This window comes from Schistocerca serialis, chromosome 1 (genome assembly GCF_023864345.2).
Source record: "Schistocerca serialis cubense isolate TAMUIC-IGC-003099 chromosome 1, iqSchSeri2.2, whole genome shotgun sequence".
Lineage (NCBI taxonomy): Eukaryota > Metazoa > Arthropoda > Insecta > Orthoptera > Acrididae > Schistocerca > Schistocerca serialis.
Genome location: NC_064638.1, coordinates 783270295 through 783290451, shown reverse-complemented (window position 1 = coordinate 783290451; position 20157 = coordinate 783270295). Strand labels below are relative to the sequence as shown.

The 20157-nt window shown below is 38.3% G+C and overlaps 1 protein-coding gene across 1 annotated transcript in view; it reads left to right on the top strand.

Annotated features, from left to right (window-relative positions):
* Nucleotides 1-20157, top strand: part of LOC126483484 (transcription initiation factor TFIID subunit 4) — a 210098-nt gene that overhangs the window by 112635 nt on the left and 77306 nt on the right. Inside the window, exons 6-10 of the mRNA XM_050106624.1 lie at nt 8535-8669; nt 12426-12778; nt 12896-13062; nt 13179-13312; nt 13397-13579. Of these exons, the coding sequence (XP_049962581.1) occupies nt 8535-8669; nt 12426-12778; nt 12896-13062; nt 13179-13312; nt 13397-13579 (972 nt within the window). The remainder of the gene's footprint in view (nt 1-8534; nt 8670-12425; nt 12779-12895; nt 13063-13178; nt 13313-13396; nt 13580-20157) is intronic.

Sequence of the window (20157 nt, the reverse complement as noted above, 5' to 3'; positions counted from 1 at the left end):
AGAGAAAAAAAAAAAAATCAAGGTATAGTTTGATATTACATTACAGATGACTTCCATCAGTCAAGATTTTAATTTGTGGAAGTGAAAGATTTGTTTCACATACATCATTTTGTAACACTTCCTGTTGCACAGTTCTTATTATAATTTTTGAATAATTCCCTGTAATAGTCACAAAGATTCGAAATATCTATTGAATAATGAAAACAAACATTTTCATTACATCAGGCACATCTGATAAAAGAAAAATTTATGCCTTTAGGCGCTACTCAGTAATTGCTTTAGACAGATGGGGGATGGATACCTTTTTTCTGCAAATTGTGTTGTGTACCAGGCATAGTTGATCATATAAGTATATAGTTCTGGCAATACTGGACATGACCTTTTTCTTCTGTGTGGATGCCCACATATTCCACGAACTTTTACGGGCTAGTGCAATATAAAGCACCCATAGACGTGGTCATTCTGTGGTGATGTAAACTGATCATGCGCGAATGACTTATAGTTTAAGAATGCTGTTCTGATGATGAATCTGAAATGACAAAGAGCTGTCGGGTATTATATTGCCTTATAGTTACCTGAAAAATGTTTTCCATTGCCAGAAAAATTATTTATTGAGAGGATCAGTCACATTAGTTATTCCGGTTGGAATCCGAATTCTGTCAACAGTCTATACGTATTCCTCCTCAAGGACAGAGAGATCATTGCATCTAGGCCAAACGTCCAATAAAAGTGATATATTATTTTGTGCAACTGGTAAGAAGGTGTTTCGAATAAAATGTTTGAAATTATTCTTTCCCGTATTTTCCCGATTTTGATACATCCATTACAAGATTTTTGCATTTAAACACTCCTTTCTTTTTATTGGGGGTTGTAATTTGCCTTTAGGTTCCTAATGGTAGCTATAAAGCTTCAGAAACAGTAATAATCCATTTATACTTACCTGTGGCATTATTGTATATGAATGTATCATAACATTCATAGATTGCACAACCAACTGTCTTCTTTTCGCCCAGAAATGTTACAGTCCAATTTGCATGCAGTTCTCGCGCGGAATTTGACTGACTGGCTTCACATCCAGCAAATTCTGGGATAAAAGTAAGCATCGTCTTCATGTCAGCCCCTTATTTCTCTACAGTATTGCCTATTAAAGTCATATCCTGTACATGTTGATCTGAAATAAACTGCATAATTGTTTGACTTCCTATTCTGTAGGGTTTCTTGAATCTGCTTAATTAGATTGAAAAACCTTGGAAACCAACCATTTTATTTCACTTGCAATTATAAGGTTCAGTCTCCCACATCTCGTATGGTAATGATGCAGCATCTCTCATGAGCAATTTTAAATCTTTCAAATAGTTTTTCTTTCACACTTTTGCAAATTTAATTTTAGTGCACATTTCTTACTTCATGTCAGCTTTTTTCTCCATTTACACAGTTCACATTCAACCTTTATTAAATGAAACCATCTTCACACAATGCTCCATTTCAGGTGTTTCCTCTGTCCTTTGTTTAATAATAAATTCACACCATACTTTTTGTCACAGAAAGCTTTCACTGTACATGTTTTCTTTGGGCTGGGAAGGTGTTCTTGTTCTGAACTATTATTGGAACCACAGTCTTTATTCGAGCCACAATTCAGGGCATCCTCAGTTATTACCTTTCTCCCTAAAGTTTCCACAGTTTCCAGTGAAAGGTTGACATCATTTGAATTAATATCCAAGAAACAGATGGATGCTGTTAGCAGGATGGAGAAAACACAATAAATATTAATTTAGTTTCATCTCCATGTTAACATTTATAAAAATTCACTTTAATTTATGATTGTATTGTGTCGTGTTATCTGTTTACTGATGTTCCATTAGTCAAGTACATGTGCCTGCCATGTTGCACATGTGCAATATGCCACGGCTCCATTAGGGGTGCACATTTATCCAGCTGTCTGGCAGACTATGAATTTAACAATTTTCAATATATTTTAAAAATACTTACAGTGCATCTTGGAGCTAAAATTTTGACAGTATATCTCTTTAGCTATTTGTTTTCGTGTAAAAGAATTTCAGGGCAGGTTTCAACATGTCAGATTGGACTGTTGCCTTGTTAATGTGCCTTTCAGAGGGTTACCTCTGCTCAACTATGCACTGGTGGACTGAATAAGTGTTACTGTCTTGGCTGTATTTTGCATAAACAAGAGACACACAACTTTAATAGAACAGTGACATGCAGAATATAAAGCACCCATAGACGTGGTCATTCTGTTTGGACAAAACATGCATGGAATGGCATTTACACAAATTATGATCACATTGTATTCACGTGGCAAATATTCAGCACTGTATTTATACTGTACAGAATTGTGTTGCAATGATGAAAAGAGCCACAGTTTTTGCTCACATTATTTATAAGTAGACTAGCACTGGCAGAAAGTTTATTTATTTTCTTTTTTCTGGATAAGAAATAAAATTATTTGAACACTAACCACTAAGGCCCTGTTTGCACTGACCAACATGTTCTTTCTTTTGTCATGTGAAGAGTAAAGGAAGGTAATTCAAGGTTTTTACCATTACTCAAATTAGAAAAGTTGGCTGCCATCTCAGGCGCTGACTTTTATAGACTGTATCGAAAACAATATACTGAAGGAGAGAGGCCTGCAGCGAGTGTAATGGGGTCCTATGCCCTGTTAAGGAGATGAGTATATAATTCAATTACACATCGGTGCATTTATAAAATCTCTTTTAAAATTAGGGACCAGCTGGCAAGAAGAGATCATGAGAAATGTAGTTAAAAAGGTTATTAATAGATTTTTCACTTGAGATTTGTGACTTTTTGTGTATAGTCAGTCACCTTGTCTGTAGGTACACTTCTAGTCATGCAAATCTCCCTCCCCTGACATGCCCCACTGCATAAAATTTGTTCGAATGTGATTTCTTCAAACTTAAATCTGAAATTTTCAACACATCATTTATCTTCAGAATGTTGAGAATCAAGCTGTATCCTGAAGCTTAAGAAGGGGTGATAATCACTCGCCATGATTTTTTGAAAGCTTCTCACTTGAAATCCCGGCTTTTTTGGCAATGCAGGCAGCAGTGTGTAGATTTGCACCCAGTTTGTGATAATTCAAGTTCTTTGTATCAATTTTGGTATGTTGTTGCTTTTGACAACTGTGGAAATTTTGTAGCAAATTAACTAATTGTGAAATGTCAAGCTTCCATCCACATGCAATATTTTAATTGTAAATGCTAGGCCTGGGACTCCTCTCCTTGTGTGTGTTCATACAGCCTTTCGTAAGTGCATGATGCCATTGCCTTATTTTTCCTTCAATCATTGCTGAATGTTTACCATGGACAGACAGATTCATGATGAATTTCAGTTGTCTATGTCCTTTCGCACCAGGGGCATCAGATCAGTGACTATATTTCTCATGGTGCAGTATTGTTTGTTTCTGCTGCCATGTTAATCAGCTGTTAACAAAAGTAAAGCAAACTGTGATATGGATAATATTTGCAGTAATCACTGTTTCTGGATCTTCTAATATGTGTCTCATATACATTGAGGTGGCGAAAGTCATGGGATAGCGATATGCCCATATACACATGGTGCTAATATTGCATACAAAAGGTATAAAAGAGCAGAGTGTTGGCAGAGCTGTCATTTGTACTTAGATGTTTCATGTGAGAAGGTTTCTGACATGATTATGACCGCACGATGGGAATTAACAGACTTTAAACATGGAATGGTAGTTTGAGCTAGATGCACGAGACTTTCAATTTCAGAAATTGTAAGGAAATTCAATATTCTGAGATCCACAGTGTCAAGAGTGTGCCAAGAATACCACATTTCAGGTATTACCCCTCACCATGAACAGTACAGTGGCTGATGTACTTCACTTAAGGACTGAGAGCAGCTGCATTTGCGTAGAGTTTCAGTGCTAAAAGACAAGCAACACAGCATGAAACAGCCGCAGAAATCATTGTGGGAACTATAATGAATATATCCATTAGGGCAGTGCTTCAAAATGTGCCTTTAATTGGCTATGGCAGCAGACAACCATTACGAGTGCCTTTGCTAACAGCACGACATTGCCCGCAGTGCCTCTTCTGGGGTCTTGACCATATCAGATGAACACTAGATAACTGGAAAATCATGACCTGGCCAGATGAGTTCCGATTTCAGTTGGTAAGAGCGATGGTAGGTTTCGAGTGTGGTGCAGACCCCATGGAGCCATGAACACAAGTTGTCGACAAGGCACTATGTGAGCTGCAGGGCTCTTTAATGGTGTGGGCTGTATTTACATGGAATGAAGTGGATCCTCTGGTCCATCTGAACCAATCATGGACTGGAAACATTTATGTTCTGCTACTTGGAGACAATTTGTGGCCATTCATGAACTTCATGTTCCCAAACATGACATCAGGTCACAATTTTTTATCATTGGCTTGAAGAACATTCTGGACAATTTGAGCGAATGATTTGGCCATCCAGATTGCCTGACATGAATCCCATGGAGCATTTATAGGACATAATCAAGATATCAGTGTGTGCACAAAATCTTGCTCCAGTAGTACTTTCACAATTATGGATGGCTGTAGAGGCATGACGGCTCAATATTTCTGCAGGGGCCTTCCAACGACTTGTTGAGTCCAGGCCGCATCGAGTTGCTGTTCTATATCGGGCAAAAAGAGGTCTGACACGGTATTAGGAGGTCCCCTTTGTCACCTCAGTGTATACAGAAACTTGCTTTTAAATCAACACACTGCTGCATAATGGCAAAAACAAATGATTTGTCCAAAAACTGTTCAAGCACAAGGAAAAGAAGGCCCTTTTTTTCTGTTTCACATGTACTGTAATGTGACACACGTAATCAGTTTGAGGGGGGGGGGGGGGGGGGGGGCACACAGAATCGGACATTGTGAAGTGTGCGAAAAAAATGCAAGTGTGCACCTCACAACGTGTAGCATAAAATTGACTGGTTATTAAAAGAACAATGTTTTGCTAGCATTTGCTGTACTGGTTTATATATTGATGATATTTAACAGCCGGCCGAGGTGGTCTAGCGGTTCTAGGCGCGCAGTCCGGAACCGCGTGACTGCTACCGTCGCAGGTTCGAATCCTGCCTCGGGCATGGATGTGGGTGATGTCCTTAGGTTAGTTAGGTTTAAGTAGTTCTAAGTTCTAGGGGACTGATGACCTCAGAAGTTAAGTCCCATAGTGCTCAGAGCCATTTGAACCATTTGATATTTAACATGGCTGTCAGTGTTAAGGAAAACAGTTCTACGACAGAAGCTAGAGAAGCGGGACTATAAGACAGTTCTGGAAGAAACAATAGAATTCTATTTTAAGTTAAGGAGCTGATATCCAGATATGCAGCAGGAAATATATTTCTGGAGAAGGTACCCTCTCTCAGGGAAAAATATTATGAGATACCTACTTTTTCTTGTTTTTATTGGTCAATGATCAAAAGATGTTTATTTGATATCAGACCACATCAGTAACAAATTTACTTACTCATCACAAGAGGGCAACTCACGTGGCTTGAACAGCCTGCATTTCTGCAAGATGGGTAATCCTATTTATGCAAGGCTCCACCTTTCAGGGTGTTGTATCATACATATTCCCTGTTAGTGAAAGCATTCTCCATACCTTCCAGTTAAACTTAATTGTGGTTGGTTCATTCACTGAAAGTGGTTACTTGCTCAGAGGTTTGCTATTAAAACATGAAATGAAGTCACTCCTTGACTAAATTGAATGAAGTATGCTAAATATGTCCATTGTTGCAAACATGGCGTGACTAAACATTAAGTTTTATCTTTTTGATTTTGAGTGCAGACAACAGGTGCTTACTCTGAATTTTCTTTCTGTGGTACTGAGAATAACAGATGGAACTTATGCATGAGTTTGTCTTGATTCTCATCGTCAAGCTCAGAGGTTCAGTCTTGTTTGGCAAGAGAAAAATTGTGTGCATAAAGGTTTTAAGTTACACTAAAAAAAAAAAAAAAAAAAAAAAAAAAAAAAAAAAAAAAAAAAAAACTGTGTTTAGTGGTAAATGTTTCTGAGGCCCTAGCTTTTATTAGCACTTTCCAACTCTGCAGCTGCCTGTATGAGCATGACTTCTTTCATGTATTAACTTTCAGCTGTGCAAAGGAGAGGTTTAGGTCAGTAACTATTCTGCTTATCAAAATCTATCTTCTGTTTGCGGAAGACATATAGTTTTGGTTTTCCTTGTAATTTGGTTCTGTTGATTAGCTTCTAGTAGCAAGAACCAGTATTTAAATCAATTAGTACTTATCATATATGTCAGCAGCTTAGCCATTTCTCATTTAATCCAGTTGGCTGTCAAAATTTGACAAAGAGAAAAATGCAACAAATATTTATGTTAGGTTATGTGATTTTTAAACTTCAGAAGTTACTTGCTGGTCTTACCATGAAACATAATTTTGTGTGTTCTCTGATTTGCTGTTGCTGTACACTTGTGTTTGGTAGCATTAGCTCACAGTTTAACATCTGTACTGCCCTCTGAGCAGTTTAGCTGTGTAGATCCTGTTCGGTTTTTGTAGTGTGACCTCTGCTTACAAAAGCACCTATTGCAGCCTAAATTTACATTGATGAGCCGAAACATTATGACCACCTGCTTAATAGCATGTTTGTCCATCTTTGGAATGTAGTACATTACTGATTCTTTCTTATGAGAGTTCCGACAGTTTGTTGGTAGGTTTGTGAAGGTATGTGGCATTAGCTGTCTATGTACAGGTCATTTAGTTCGCGTGAATAACAAGCCGCATATTGCGTACGCAATGATTGTGCCCAATAGTGATCCAGATGGGTCACTTGTGCATGCACCAGCATCATGCTCTTTTGCAGAGATGCCACAGATCACAATCTATCATATGTTACAGAGCAGGCAAGCTTCCGAACCCATGTTCTATGTAGAGTCATGGACGTCTAATCATTTAGCACCTAATGGTAGTTTCACTGTCATTCTCTCTCTTTCTGTAGACTTTCACGACAGTAGCATGCGAACATTCTACTGTCTTTGCTGCTTTGAGATATCATTCACAGGCTCTGCGTAATAATAATCTGCGCTTTGTCAAAGTCACTTATCTCAGTGGAATTCTCTATTTGCAGCCCATGTATTTGGTAGGGTGATCCCCCGTCTGTGTCTGCTTTGCTTACATACTTTTTTTTAATGCATCATGTGCCTGCAGTGGCACCAGGTGGCATCCAGTGTTGCCGTGGGCAGCGGTCATAATTTGTACATCCGAAGGATATTTCATCTTGTTGACAAAAGGGAGACTTAAAGTATTCTTGTTGTAGAAAATAGTTAAAGTGGACTCCTTAAAGAAAGCAAAGTGTGTTTTGCTACGAATTCCTACATCACAGTTGTATGACAGGCCCTTCAGAGAGTATCAAATAACTCTTGGCGAAGAAGTGGGTGCTTATAAACAACAAATTCCTGTGCTTCTTAATGATTGCACCCTCACAACATAAAATATACCAGAAAAAAGCTTCTTGCAAAGTAATTGTTATCATTTGTATTGGGCATGTTATTCAGTGAGACTAAATGAGTTTTGAGCTGTTTAGAAATATTACTCCTCGTGTTACTACGCTGTACAGGATGTTTCAGAAAGAATGACCTGATTTCAAAACTCCATATATATTGATAAAACATACTACAGAGATGAGATAACTTGCAAAATACTCACAAAATCTGAAAGTTTTAGCTAAAATTCAGCATAAACTTTACACAATCTACCTGCTTTTGGAGAAGTTATGGCAACTGTTATTCTGTTCTTCATTTGTTCTAAGTCATGAGGTAAAGGGGAGATGAACACACTTTCCTTCACATATCCCCACAAGAAAAAATTTCATGGTGTCGTTTCTGGCAGTTTTGGAGACCAAGAATGCAGGGCAGTGTCTTGGGCTCCTGTGCACCCTATCGAGCATTGAGGCAGTGCCATTGAGGAACTGAAGGACATTGTTGTGCCAGTGTGGTTGAATGTCACCCTGGAGAAAGATGAAGTCATCATAATTCTCCTGAAGTTGCAGAAAAAGCCGTTTCAGTCACTGTGTTTCCCTGTGTGAAGTTGACGTGGACTCTTACCTTTGCACAAGCATTCTGTCTCTTCAAGTTGGTGATACCAGTGATTAATGTTTGTTTGGTGCAAGAGGATCAATGTCAAAACGCCAATGAAAAGCACAATGGGCCTAAATCACTGACTCAGTCTTTGCGAACTGCAGCACACAAAACACCTTCTGCTGAGCAGTCGCCATCTTACTTCTGACTGACTGCAAAGACACATTGATGGACATCTAATGGCAATTTTCTTAAACTCTAGGCCACTCCCATTCAAACAACACACATTTCCTTGCCAGCACATCCCATGATTTGCATTTATTGTCACCCAAAATCAGGCCTATCTTTTTGAAACACTCTATATTACTAATTCACAGTTTCAATTCTGTTACTGCAGCTGTGTTCGCCCAGCAAAGTGAATGAAAATCTTGTTTTATTTAACTGTTTGTTCATTCACTGATTTCAGACACAGCAGATAAGGCCTCAAGTTGCAACGGCGCAGGTGCGGCTAATGGCACCTGTCAATGCAGCAACACAGAGTGTAGGAGTGACTACTGTGCCTCGACCTGGGCAGCCAGTACAAACTCACAGAATTGTTGCGGTAAGTATCATTGTATGTTTTCTGAAAAATACCATGATGTGTACTACTCCTTCCGATCTGATCACATAAGCGTAGAAAAGATGTGGAATGATTTCAAAGAGATAGTATTGACAGTAATTGAAAGATATATACCACATAAATTAATAAGTGATGGTACTGCTCCCCCCATGGTACATGAAACGGGTCAGATTGCTGTTGCAGAAGCAACGAAAAAAGCATGCCAAATTTAAAAGAATGCAAAATTCCCAAGATTGGCAAAGTTTTGCATAATTTCAAAATAAAGCGCGTACTTTAGTGGAGCTGCTTTTAATAATTTCCACAACGAAACTCTGTCTTGGAATCTGGTATAAAACCCAAAGAGATTCTGGTCATACATAAAGCACAGCAGTGGCATGACGCAGTCAATACCTTCACTGCGAGATAACAATGGTGAAGTCACTGATGACAGTGCCACTAAATCAGAGCTATTAAACATGGTTTTCCGAAACTCCTTTGCCAAAGAAGATGAAGTAAATATTCGTGAATTCCAATCAAGAACAACTGCCAAGATGAGAAACATAGAAGTAGATATGCTCGGTGTAGCAAAGCAGCTTGAATCACTTAATAAAGGCAAGGCCTCTGATCCAGATTGTATACCAGTCAGGTTCCTTCCAGAGTATGCTGATACAATAGCTCCATATTTAGCAATTATATACAACTGATCGCTCACAGTAAGTTCCTTACATAAGACTGGAAAATTACTCAAGTCACACCAATACCCAAAAAGGGAAATATGAGTAATCTGCTGAATTACAGACCCATATCACTAACGTCAATTTGCAGTAGGGTTTTGGAACATACACTGTGTTCAAACATTATGAATTACCTCAAAGAAAACGATTTATTGACACACAGTCAGCACACATTCAGAAAACATGGTTCTTGTGAAACACAACTAGCTCTTTATACACACGAAGTAATGAGTGCTATTGACAGGGGGTGTCAAATTGATTCCATATTTTTAGATTTCCAGAAGGCTTTTGGCACTATTCCTCACAAGTGTCTTCGAACTAAAGTGCGTGCCTGTGGAATATCTCCTTAGTTGTGCGACTGGATTTGTGATTTCCTGTCAGAAAGGTCATAGTTCATAGTAATAGATGGAAAGTGATTGAGTAAAACAGAAGTAATATCCGGTGTTCCCCAGGGAAGTGTTATATCTATATTAACAATACAGGAGACAATCTTAGTTGCCATCTTAGATTGTTTGCAGCTGATGCTGTCATTTACCATCTTGTAAAGTCATCAGATGACCAAAACGAATAGCAAAATGATTTAGATAAGATATCTGTATGGTGCATAAAGTGTTAGTTGACCCTGAATAAAGAAAAGTGTGAAGTTATTCACATGAGTACTAAAAGAAATCTGCTAAATTTTGATTATGCGATAAGTCACACAATTCTGAAGGCTGTAAATTCAACTAAATACTTAGAGATTACAATTGCAAATAACCTAGATAACATAGATAATATTGTGGGTAGAACAAACCAAAGACTACGATTGATTGGCAGAACGCTTAGAAGGTGCAACAGGTCTGCTAAAGAGACTTCTTACACCACTTTTGCCCATCCTATTCTGGAGTACTGCTGTACGGTGTGGGATCCGCATCAGGTGGGACTGATGGATGTCATCAAAAAAGTTCAATGAAGGGTGGCTCGCTTTGTACTATCGTGAAATAGGCGAGATAGTGACACAGTGACACAGATATGATACGTGAATTGGAGTGGCAATCATTAAAACAGAGGCGTTTTTCATTGTGACAGGATCTTCTCCTGAAATTTCAATCATCAGTTTTCTCCTCCAATTGTGGAAACATTCTTTTGGCACCCACCTACATAGGGAGAAATGATCATCACGATAAAATTGGCTCACACAGAAAAATTTAAATGGTCGTTTTTCCGACGCACCATTCGAGAGTGGAACAGTAGAGAGACAGCTTGAAGGTGGTTCATTGACCCCTCTGCCAGGCACTTTATTGTGACTAGCAGAGTAATCACGTAGATGTCGTTGTAGACTATTATGTTACAGTATAATGTTAAGTTTCATGTTAATGAAATTTATCAGCTGTAAGTATAGTTTCAGTCTATATTTTAATGTAATTAACAATATATGGAAAAGGTAAGTTGCTGTTCACTGTAAAGATGACATGTTGAGTTGCAAACAGTCACAATGAAAAGACGCGGATTAGCTTTCAGCCGTAGCGCAGAAGCACATACAGATACACATGCACATTCATTCACACGATGTGTCATCTTTATAGCGAGTAGCAATCTTGTCTTTTCCTTACATTGTTGATATTCCAACCTGTAGTTCCCATTGTTTTAGGGGAATTAGCCATGATAGTAGAAGGTAAGTAGATTATCTCCCAAAATGTACGCAGTGACAAATGCAAGCACTGTGGTACTCGTTCCAGCTCTTCCTCTGGAATGATTTATAGTTTTAAATCGGCGTCAGTTGAGCAATCATTATTTGGAAAAGGAGGGAAGTGTGGAGGCTGAAAACTGCAGAAGGAGACCAAGGCTCAGACACAGTGAGCAGGTTCCCAATGGATGTAGATTGCTGTAGTTATGTAAAGATGAAGAGGCTTGAACAGGCTAGACCTGTGGAGAGCTGCATCAAATCAGTCATTATACTAACAGCAGCAATAACAATAAAGTCAAGGTGACTGAAAAGCACCTAGTATATATTAATAACCATTTTGCATTGGGGCTTGAAAGGACGATTCCAAGCGACTCAAAAATTGGTAAATTGCAGCCTTGCCTCTGCTGTTTAACTGGTTATTTACGGAAAGAGCGATGACCTGTGAAAGCACACATCTGTCCTATCAGTCAGCTATGAAATTTTTTTCCAGTACTTTGGAAATGAGATAATGACTAACACACTCCTGTAACACCCCACGTTGTATGCATGCTGTGGAATTTAGAGAATACCATCAAAATACTACTTCTGTTACTTTGTTCATTTAGATTATTCCATTCAACATGAAAAAGGTTTTTCCGCCCACCTCTTATGCTCCCTAATTCTTCTGTCTTTACACCCTCTTGTTTCGGCTTTAATTAGTTTTTTGTTTGCATTCTCGCTGTGATTTCTGTCAAATTTGTACTATTGAATCCTTTTCATTACCAACAATTTAATGTGATTAATACTTAGGAATCTGAATCTTCAGTGTTTTTCCTTTGTTACTTTCGAATCTTTTGTGCACTTTTATGATCTTTCTTGTTCAAAAGTCTGTACTGACTTTACATCTGACTGCATGTTCAGGGTTATAGATATTATTCTACTGAGCCAGGTGAAGCTGTAGTTGAAGAAGCTGTATTCTGGAAGAGCAGGATTAAAATCTCTTTCTGGCTATCCATATTTAGGTTTTCCACAGTTTCTGTAAATCATTTCCACCAAATTGCGTTGAGTTTCCTTTTTTAAGGCTGCAGCAAGATTCCTTTCTCCTTTTGCAGTCACTGCTACTGCCGTCTCTTATCATTTTGGTATTATGAAAATTTAAACTGTGTGCTTGCTTGAATTAAATGGTAACATGAATCTTCACACTAAATAAATGAAATAATTTACCTTTTCCTCATTCGGCTTGGAATCTGCCTAGTATTATTCAGCCCTAGTAATTTCTATACATTTGAATGTAGTACACTTTTAATATTTACAATTAATCTCATTTAGAGGAACCATTCAGAATAATAATTTAATTTTCATTGTTCAATTTATTTCCAGCCTGTGCGGCCACAAACTCCTGTGACTCGGATGATAACAACAACGGCTTTGAGGCCTCAGTCGCCTGTTACGACTGCCACAACGACACTCCCTTCAACGATTACAACGCAAATAAGGGTACCTACTCCAACACTCCCTACTCCCCCACTTCACATTAGGCAACCCGTGCAGGTGCAGACAAAAACCCCAACTGCTATCCAACTGAGACCTCCACCTCCTGTGCAGATAAAAGCTGCAATACCCCACATTAAACCTCAGACAAATGCCTTTGTCAAACCTCCTACACCTTCACTCTTGCCAAAACCTGTAGCAAAAGAAAAGGAGAAAAAATCATTCTCATCTGCAGGGTACACGTACGTATATGCTGATACTTGCAATTTTCTCTACTGACAGTTTTTGTTGCCATATTTTCTTTCACATTATACAGTCAAATAGTTGCTAAGAGTGTCATGAAACGTCTTTTTCTGCAGAGGAGATGATGATATCAATGATGTAGCGGCAATGGGTGGTGTCAATCTGGCAGAAGAAACTCAGAGGATTCTGGGTTCAACTGAATTTGTTGGGACACAGATTCGTTCATGTAAAGATGAAATATTTTTACATGCAGCTCCTCTTCAGCAAAGAATCAGACAAATTGGTGAGACCCATTTATTATTTTCTGATCAGATGTAACTAACTATATTGAAGCAATCACTGCGAGTGCTGTTTATGTGATAACAACGTATCAAATGTTTTGATTTGTTTTTATGAAAGTTGCTCGTCATGGCTTAACGGAAGAGCCATCACCAGAAGTTGCAGCACTGATATCACATGCAACTCAGGAGAGGTTGAAAAACTTGATAGAAAAATTGTCCATTATTGCAGAGCATAGAATAGATGTTATTAAGGTAAATATACATTCACTTTCTTTTGTAACAAAATCGTTTTTATCTACTCAGTTCGTTAAACACTACTTTTTCTTTTGTTTAAAGATGGATCCGAGGTACGAGGTCACACAGGATGTTAAAGGACAGCTTAAGTTTCTGGAAGAATTAGATCGTGTAGAAAGGAAGAGACATGAGGAGCATGAACGGGAGCTACTTTTAAGAGCTGCAAAGAGTAGATCAAAATCTGAAGATCCAGAGCAAGCTAAATTAAAAGCAAAAGCCAAAGAAGTATGTAATTGCTATTTTAGCTTTTTATATTTCTTTCACAGTCTGATACTATAATAATAACAATAATAATAATAATTGTTATTATTTACCACTACTACTAATACTACTGCTATTATTTTGAGGATACTAAAAGAACATATTAATTGTCATGCAGTTGGTTCCTTTTTGTTGAGCTTCCTGCAACAGTGCTCTACAGTTGATGCTTGAATTGTTAAGTACAGCGAAACCTCCCTTTTACACTTTTAAAGGGATTTTTTAAAAGTGATGTAAATTACTGAAAATGTAAATGGTGGAAAATTACTTTTTAAGCATGTACTTTATAATTTGTTAAAAAGCAATTTTATTAATTGTTCTGACCCTTAAATGAAACCTTTTATATTTTACATTTTGTGAAAATGTTTGCTCTTCACACCAAAAAAAACCAGAATTATAGTTTGTTTCAATTTTTTCTGGTGAATTTCTTCTTGCTGGTTTTCTAGTTCATAAATACCAGATGTTTCAAAATTATTATCAGTGTTTTAAGGATTTATTACTTTCAACTTACAGTTGTAAATAATACATCATATGAAAGAGTAACAGATGAAAGAGTAACTCAAGCAGTTTATCTTCCAAGTGTTCATTTTGATCACCATTTGTTACATGTCACACATCTAGTCGATAGAAGAGTTCTCTCCAAACCTTGATCAGCATTTCTAGAGTAATTGTTGCAACAACTGCTTAAATCTAATTTTTTTAAGTGTTGTAGATCAACTGGTAGTAGAGGCACATACACATCATCCAAAGGCATCATCCAAAGGTAAAAATCACATGATGTCATATAAGGTGAATGTGGACACCATGCAAAACAAGCTGTCATCTGATCCCTTGCAGCCAATCCTGCAGTTGGATACATTGTTTAACCAGTCAATTGCTGAGATATACCAGCACCATCTTGCTGCCAAATAAAGTTATGTGGTTCAGTTTCTTCCAATTGAGGAAGGAGCCATAGTTCTAGTGCGTCAAGTTAAGAAACACCAGTTACAGTTGCTTGACCAAGGGGATTTGCACATTATGTGTGTTCACTTTTCCACTTTGATGAAATACCGATTCATGCCCCTTTGTGACCAGCTAGTGAGAGACACTCTGCTCTCGATGAGCAACACAGCCTGTTAGCTGTAACCTACCCTCCTATATAAAAGACACAAACCACCACCAACACTTCCTATATTAACAGCCCAAATGCCCATGGCCTTGCCACTGTTGAACCGTACCATTCCCAATGCCTCACACTCCAGTCCAGCATGGCCGACTATATCCTCATGCATAATTACCTCTACTTTGAAGGCATCGTCTACAGACAAATCCATTGTTCAGTTATGGGCACGTGGATGGCACCATCCTATCCCAAACTACCATGTACCATCTAGAGGCAATACTTCCTGACCACCCAGAATCCCAAACCTCTCACCTGATTCAGATTAGTTGATGGCATGTTTGTGATCTGGTCAAAGGGCGAGGACCACCTACCCACATTCCTCTCAAACCTCAACACCTTCTCCACCATTCGCTTCACCTGATCAGCCTCAATCAGACCTTTTGCAAATATACTAAGGGTCCCCCGGAGGCCTTCAAACACTGAAATTACCCTCCCAACACTGTGAAGAAACAGATCTCCTGTCCCTTATCTCTCCAGTCACTCACCACCCCGCCCACATGCCCCGGGTCCAGGACCACTCGCCACATGATGCAGTATCACTCAGGACTGGAGCAACTGAATCACAATCTCTGACAGGGTTTCGACTACCATCCATTGCGTCCTAGAATGAGGACTATCATACCCACTATCCTCCCCACCCCTCCCACTGTGGTATTTCACTGCCCACTGAACCTAAGCAATACCCTTGTCCATCCCTACTCCACCCCTGCTCCCAGCCTCTTGTGTCATGGCTCTTCTCCCAGGAAGAGACTTAGAGTCAAGACCTGTCACGTACATCCTCTCACCACCGCCTATTCCAGTCCGGTCACAAGCATCACATACTCCATCTGAGGCAAGGCTACCTGTGAAAGCAGTCATGTTATCTGCAAGCTAAGGTGCAAACACAGAGCTGCTTTCTATGTGGGCATGACACCTAACAAGCAGTCTGTGTTGCGTGTTTGGCCAGTGACAAAATGTGGCCAAGAGCCAACCTGATCTCCCAATTGCTGAACATGGTGCCGAACATGATGTGCTTCATTTCAGTGACTGCTTCACAGCCTGCATCATCTCAGTCCTTCCTACCAACATGAGATTTTCTGAATTGCACAGGTGCAAACACTTCTGTAACCCCCCTTGGCCTTCCTGGCTTCAACCTTCATTAGTCCCTGCACCCACCCATCAAACTCCTGACTTCACACATCAGTCACCCCCCCCCCCCCCTCCCCCCCCTGCCCTTCCTACTTCCCACAAGAATCGCATTTCTTACTTTAGAAGAATGGCTTTTGGCTGAAAGCTTAAATTTGCAACAGTCTCTTTGTTGTGTCTGTCTGTGACTCAGTGTCCCCTTTATATGGCTAGTAGCAATCTATCCTTTTCATAATGTTGCTCTTATTGCATCCTGGACTTCCAGTATTTGTTTCTTTATCACTAATGTTTTCAAAGTAACACACATTTCAGCACATTTTTTCAACTGCCGTTAAGAAGAACCACTGATGTTACAAAAGCTCTTTCGTAGCATCAGTGGTTCATGCTAAAGGCACTGGAATTTCAAAACAAAACGAATAAAATTGTAGTTTGAGACAGAAACCACTAGGGCTCAAAAGGCATATGGACATAAGGTGTATCAATATAAAATTAAATTCATTTGTTTTGTGAGACACTTGCAGGACCAAATAATATAGGAAGAAAATAGGTATAGTCTTTGATTCATTTAATGGATTTGCTTTGTGTTGTTGGGAGAAAAATTTACCAAGAGTTTCTTTCATATCTAGCACAAAGGAGACAGACATGTTTTCTCTAGTGTCAACAAATAGAAAACAAATTTTAGTCATGCCGAAGTTACTGTAAAGGAGCCATGCTACAGGGATCTGTTCAAGGTCTGTTGGTTTCCTTGATGGATATTGATATCCTGTCACTAATGTGATAGATGACAAAACAATATTCAGATGGCACTGTGAGAAACATGTAAAGTAAAGGATTTAGCATATGGGTAGTGGCTAAAATAAACCACTGACTAGCCCTAAGTTGACAATCAGTTGAGTACAACAAAAGACATTGCATAAAATTTATGTTCCAGAACTCAATTAAGAGCAGAATTTACTATTGTAAAACAGTCAAATAATTAGTGAAATAAAATTTTTTGAAATTTTTTGGACTAAAGGTTGGTGCAAAGGTTTCTTGTTTCACATTTACATTAGAGTTTAGAAAATTGCTAGTGTGGTCTTCACTACAAAAATATTTCCAAATGTCGTCAACACTGATGTATTAAATCTTGTGTTCTTCTCTCTTTATCTCCTGTACTATCATATTTTGGGGCAACTCTACACATCCGCAAAGAACATGACTAACTTAGAAAGGATCTGTGACACAGCCGTCTCTCTCTCTCTCTCTCTCTCTCTCTCTCTCTCACTCACTCACTCACACACACACACACACACACACACACACACACACACACACACACACACTCTCTCTCTCTCTCTCTCTCTCTGATGGAACTTCTGTATAATAATATGAACTCCTTCAAGAAGAACTGCAACATTCACTCGATGAAAACTAAGCAGAAGAATCATTTTCACTTATATTTTTCAGTTTTTCCCAGTGTATTTTCTGGAAGAAAAGTTATCAGGCAAATGGCCGTATTATGCCACAATCATCTGGCCATTCACCAGATAACTGGTTGGCCAGTTTGCATTTGGATAACACACCTTTAAATGTTGTACAGCAAGATGTGTACTAATCTGCTAAACTAAAGGTTTTCAAGTGACAAAAACTTTATTTTGTACAAGAGTTCCTTGCAATAATCTTGAGCATTTCAGTGTTACGTGTTATTTGTTTCTGTATAATATTGTCAATCTTTCGTTTTTCACACAAAAATATTGTCTTTTTTTTCTGAAAAATATGTAAATAGTAACTCCTTCAATGATGAATAATTTTGTCTCAGATGATTGAACAGTCTGTGAGAAAATAAAATAAAGAATCCACCACTGCTATATCATCGTGTTGATCCTGTGCAGTTGTTGACAAAGGAGTGGTGGTGGTGCATTGTTAATGAGGTACTAAATTTTATATGATAGTAGAGATTCTTGTTCAGAAGTGTCAAACTCTCAGAAATTTTCTGTGGAGTTTTACATTTTAGTTAATGAATCAGATAACCATTCATTGGGAATGAATAAGAGTGTTACACATAGAATTGCAAAATAGTATTGTCAATGTATAAAAACAGATGGTGGGTCATTGCGACATAGCAGTTAGTATCGTTAGCTACTAATCTAAAAGATCCAGGTTTGGTCTGAGGAGAATAGGTAAAGGTTTTGCTTAAAAAATGAGCTATCACAACTGAAGATTTCTAATGAAAGCAGTCACACTCAACTCATTTTCTTTTCTATCTGTTTTCTCAATTTAAAAAAAAAAAAAAAATAATCAGATGAATAATTTGATATGCTAGGATTTTGATTGTTAAAGAGTGAAATTTGTGTGGATTAGCAAAGTAAAATGATAACCAAACTTCTCGTCAAGTAGTAATAGTAACTGGAGTGATGAATGGATAACAAGAGTTAATGTTATTAATAGTTTTATGAATAGGAAATTTAATAATCAGAGTTGGTTACTACAACAATCAAATTGCTGGAATTTAATGGTGGTTGGTACCCATCAGGTTTTAAGTGAACAAGGATGTAGAAAAGATGGAAGCTGTCGAGCCAAGTCCTTCATCAAAGTTAACATGCAACAGTAGTTGAGTCTGTGTATTTGCTAGCTCCCACAGAACAAAACAATTTTCCCCCTTTCCTGTGTAGCCCTCAACTACTTAATGTTTGGTAAATAGATATGTCTTCTTATGTGAAATTTGATCAAAAAGTAACAGGAAGTTTTTAATTTCACAGTCTTTATACATCTGATCTTCAAAAATTGTATATCTTGTTGGTACATATGTTCCTGATGTACATATCTGTTTTCAGATGTTTGGAATATTTAGTTTATTGTTGACAGTTGAAAAGGTTAGACGTGTTTTCATGTGCTTGGGAAATTTTTAGTTTAAAAAATGTTGTATCAAAGAAACTGCATTAAATTTTATGCGGAAAATGGAATAAAGTGCAGCATTGCATTCTAAATGTTGACTACGGCCTGTCTTTTGGCAGATCTACTACGAGAAGACAAGAGTGTACGAGTGATATAAATGTTTCAGAGAGGGTAGCGAAGACATTGAAGATGATGATTGCCCTGGTTGCCCTAGCATATAAATTACTGAAAACAGTGTGAAAAAGTAAAGAAAATGATTCTGGAAAATTGCCGAATGACCATTCTGGAAAATTACTGAATCACCATCAGAGAGGTTGCTGATGGTGTCGGCATATCCTTTGACTCGTGCCAAGTAACTTGTTGGATGTTTTGGGCATGAAATGTGTAGCAGCAAAGTTTGTTCCGAAATTGTTGAATTTTGACCAAAAACGATGACACACAGACATTGCTCAGGAATTGCTGAATGGAGCGATGATGAAACATGAGTCTATTGGTATGACATCGAAACTGAGGCCCACATAGTTGTGTTCCCCCCCCCCCCCCCCCCCCCCCCCCCCAATTACAATGGGATAGTGCATCATGAGTTTCTGCTTGTGGTAGTATGGTCAATACGGAATACTACCTGCAAGTTATGCAATGTTTGGGCGAAGCAGTCTGAAGAGGAAAACCAGAATTGTGGCAAAAACACTCATCTCAATAATGCTCCTGCTTACACCTCAGTGCTTGTTCATGATTTTTTGGCAAAAAACGAAACCATTTATGTTGCCTCAGCCACTGTATTCACCAGATGTGGCCTCTTGCTACTTCTGTCTATTCCCGAGGATGAATAGAACCCTGAAAGGATGTCTTTTTGCCACCATTGATGAGATAAAAACACAATTGCTGAAGGAACTGAACACAATAACGAAAAGTGATTTTCAAAAGTGCTTCCAAGATTGGAAAAAGCAGTGGCACAAGTGGGGACTACTTTGAAGGGGAAAAGTTGAGGTTGATGGACAAATAAAGATTCTTCAAGAAAAATAAAAATGCCTGTTGCCTTTTGGTCAGATCTTGTACATATTATATTCCATCATGAATTTTCCATTATTACAATATGACTGAATATTTGATGTTTATTAACATTGAAGCAGAGCTATTACCAACTAGTGTTACATATGTTACTGTGCCCATGTCACATTCTGATGACTGTGAAATAGTGTCTTGGATAATGGAAAGTTTATAGTGGAGGAGGAAACTGAACAGAGGAATACTATATAGTATGGAATGGGGAAAAATACATAAGAGGAAGTTGTTTCTAGAGTTGCAATAGGTTAGAGGTATATGCCAAACTTCTCTTTGAAACTTCCTGACAATTCAAAACTTGCAACAGACTGGGAATCAAACC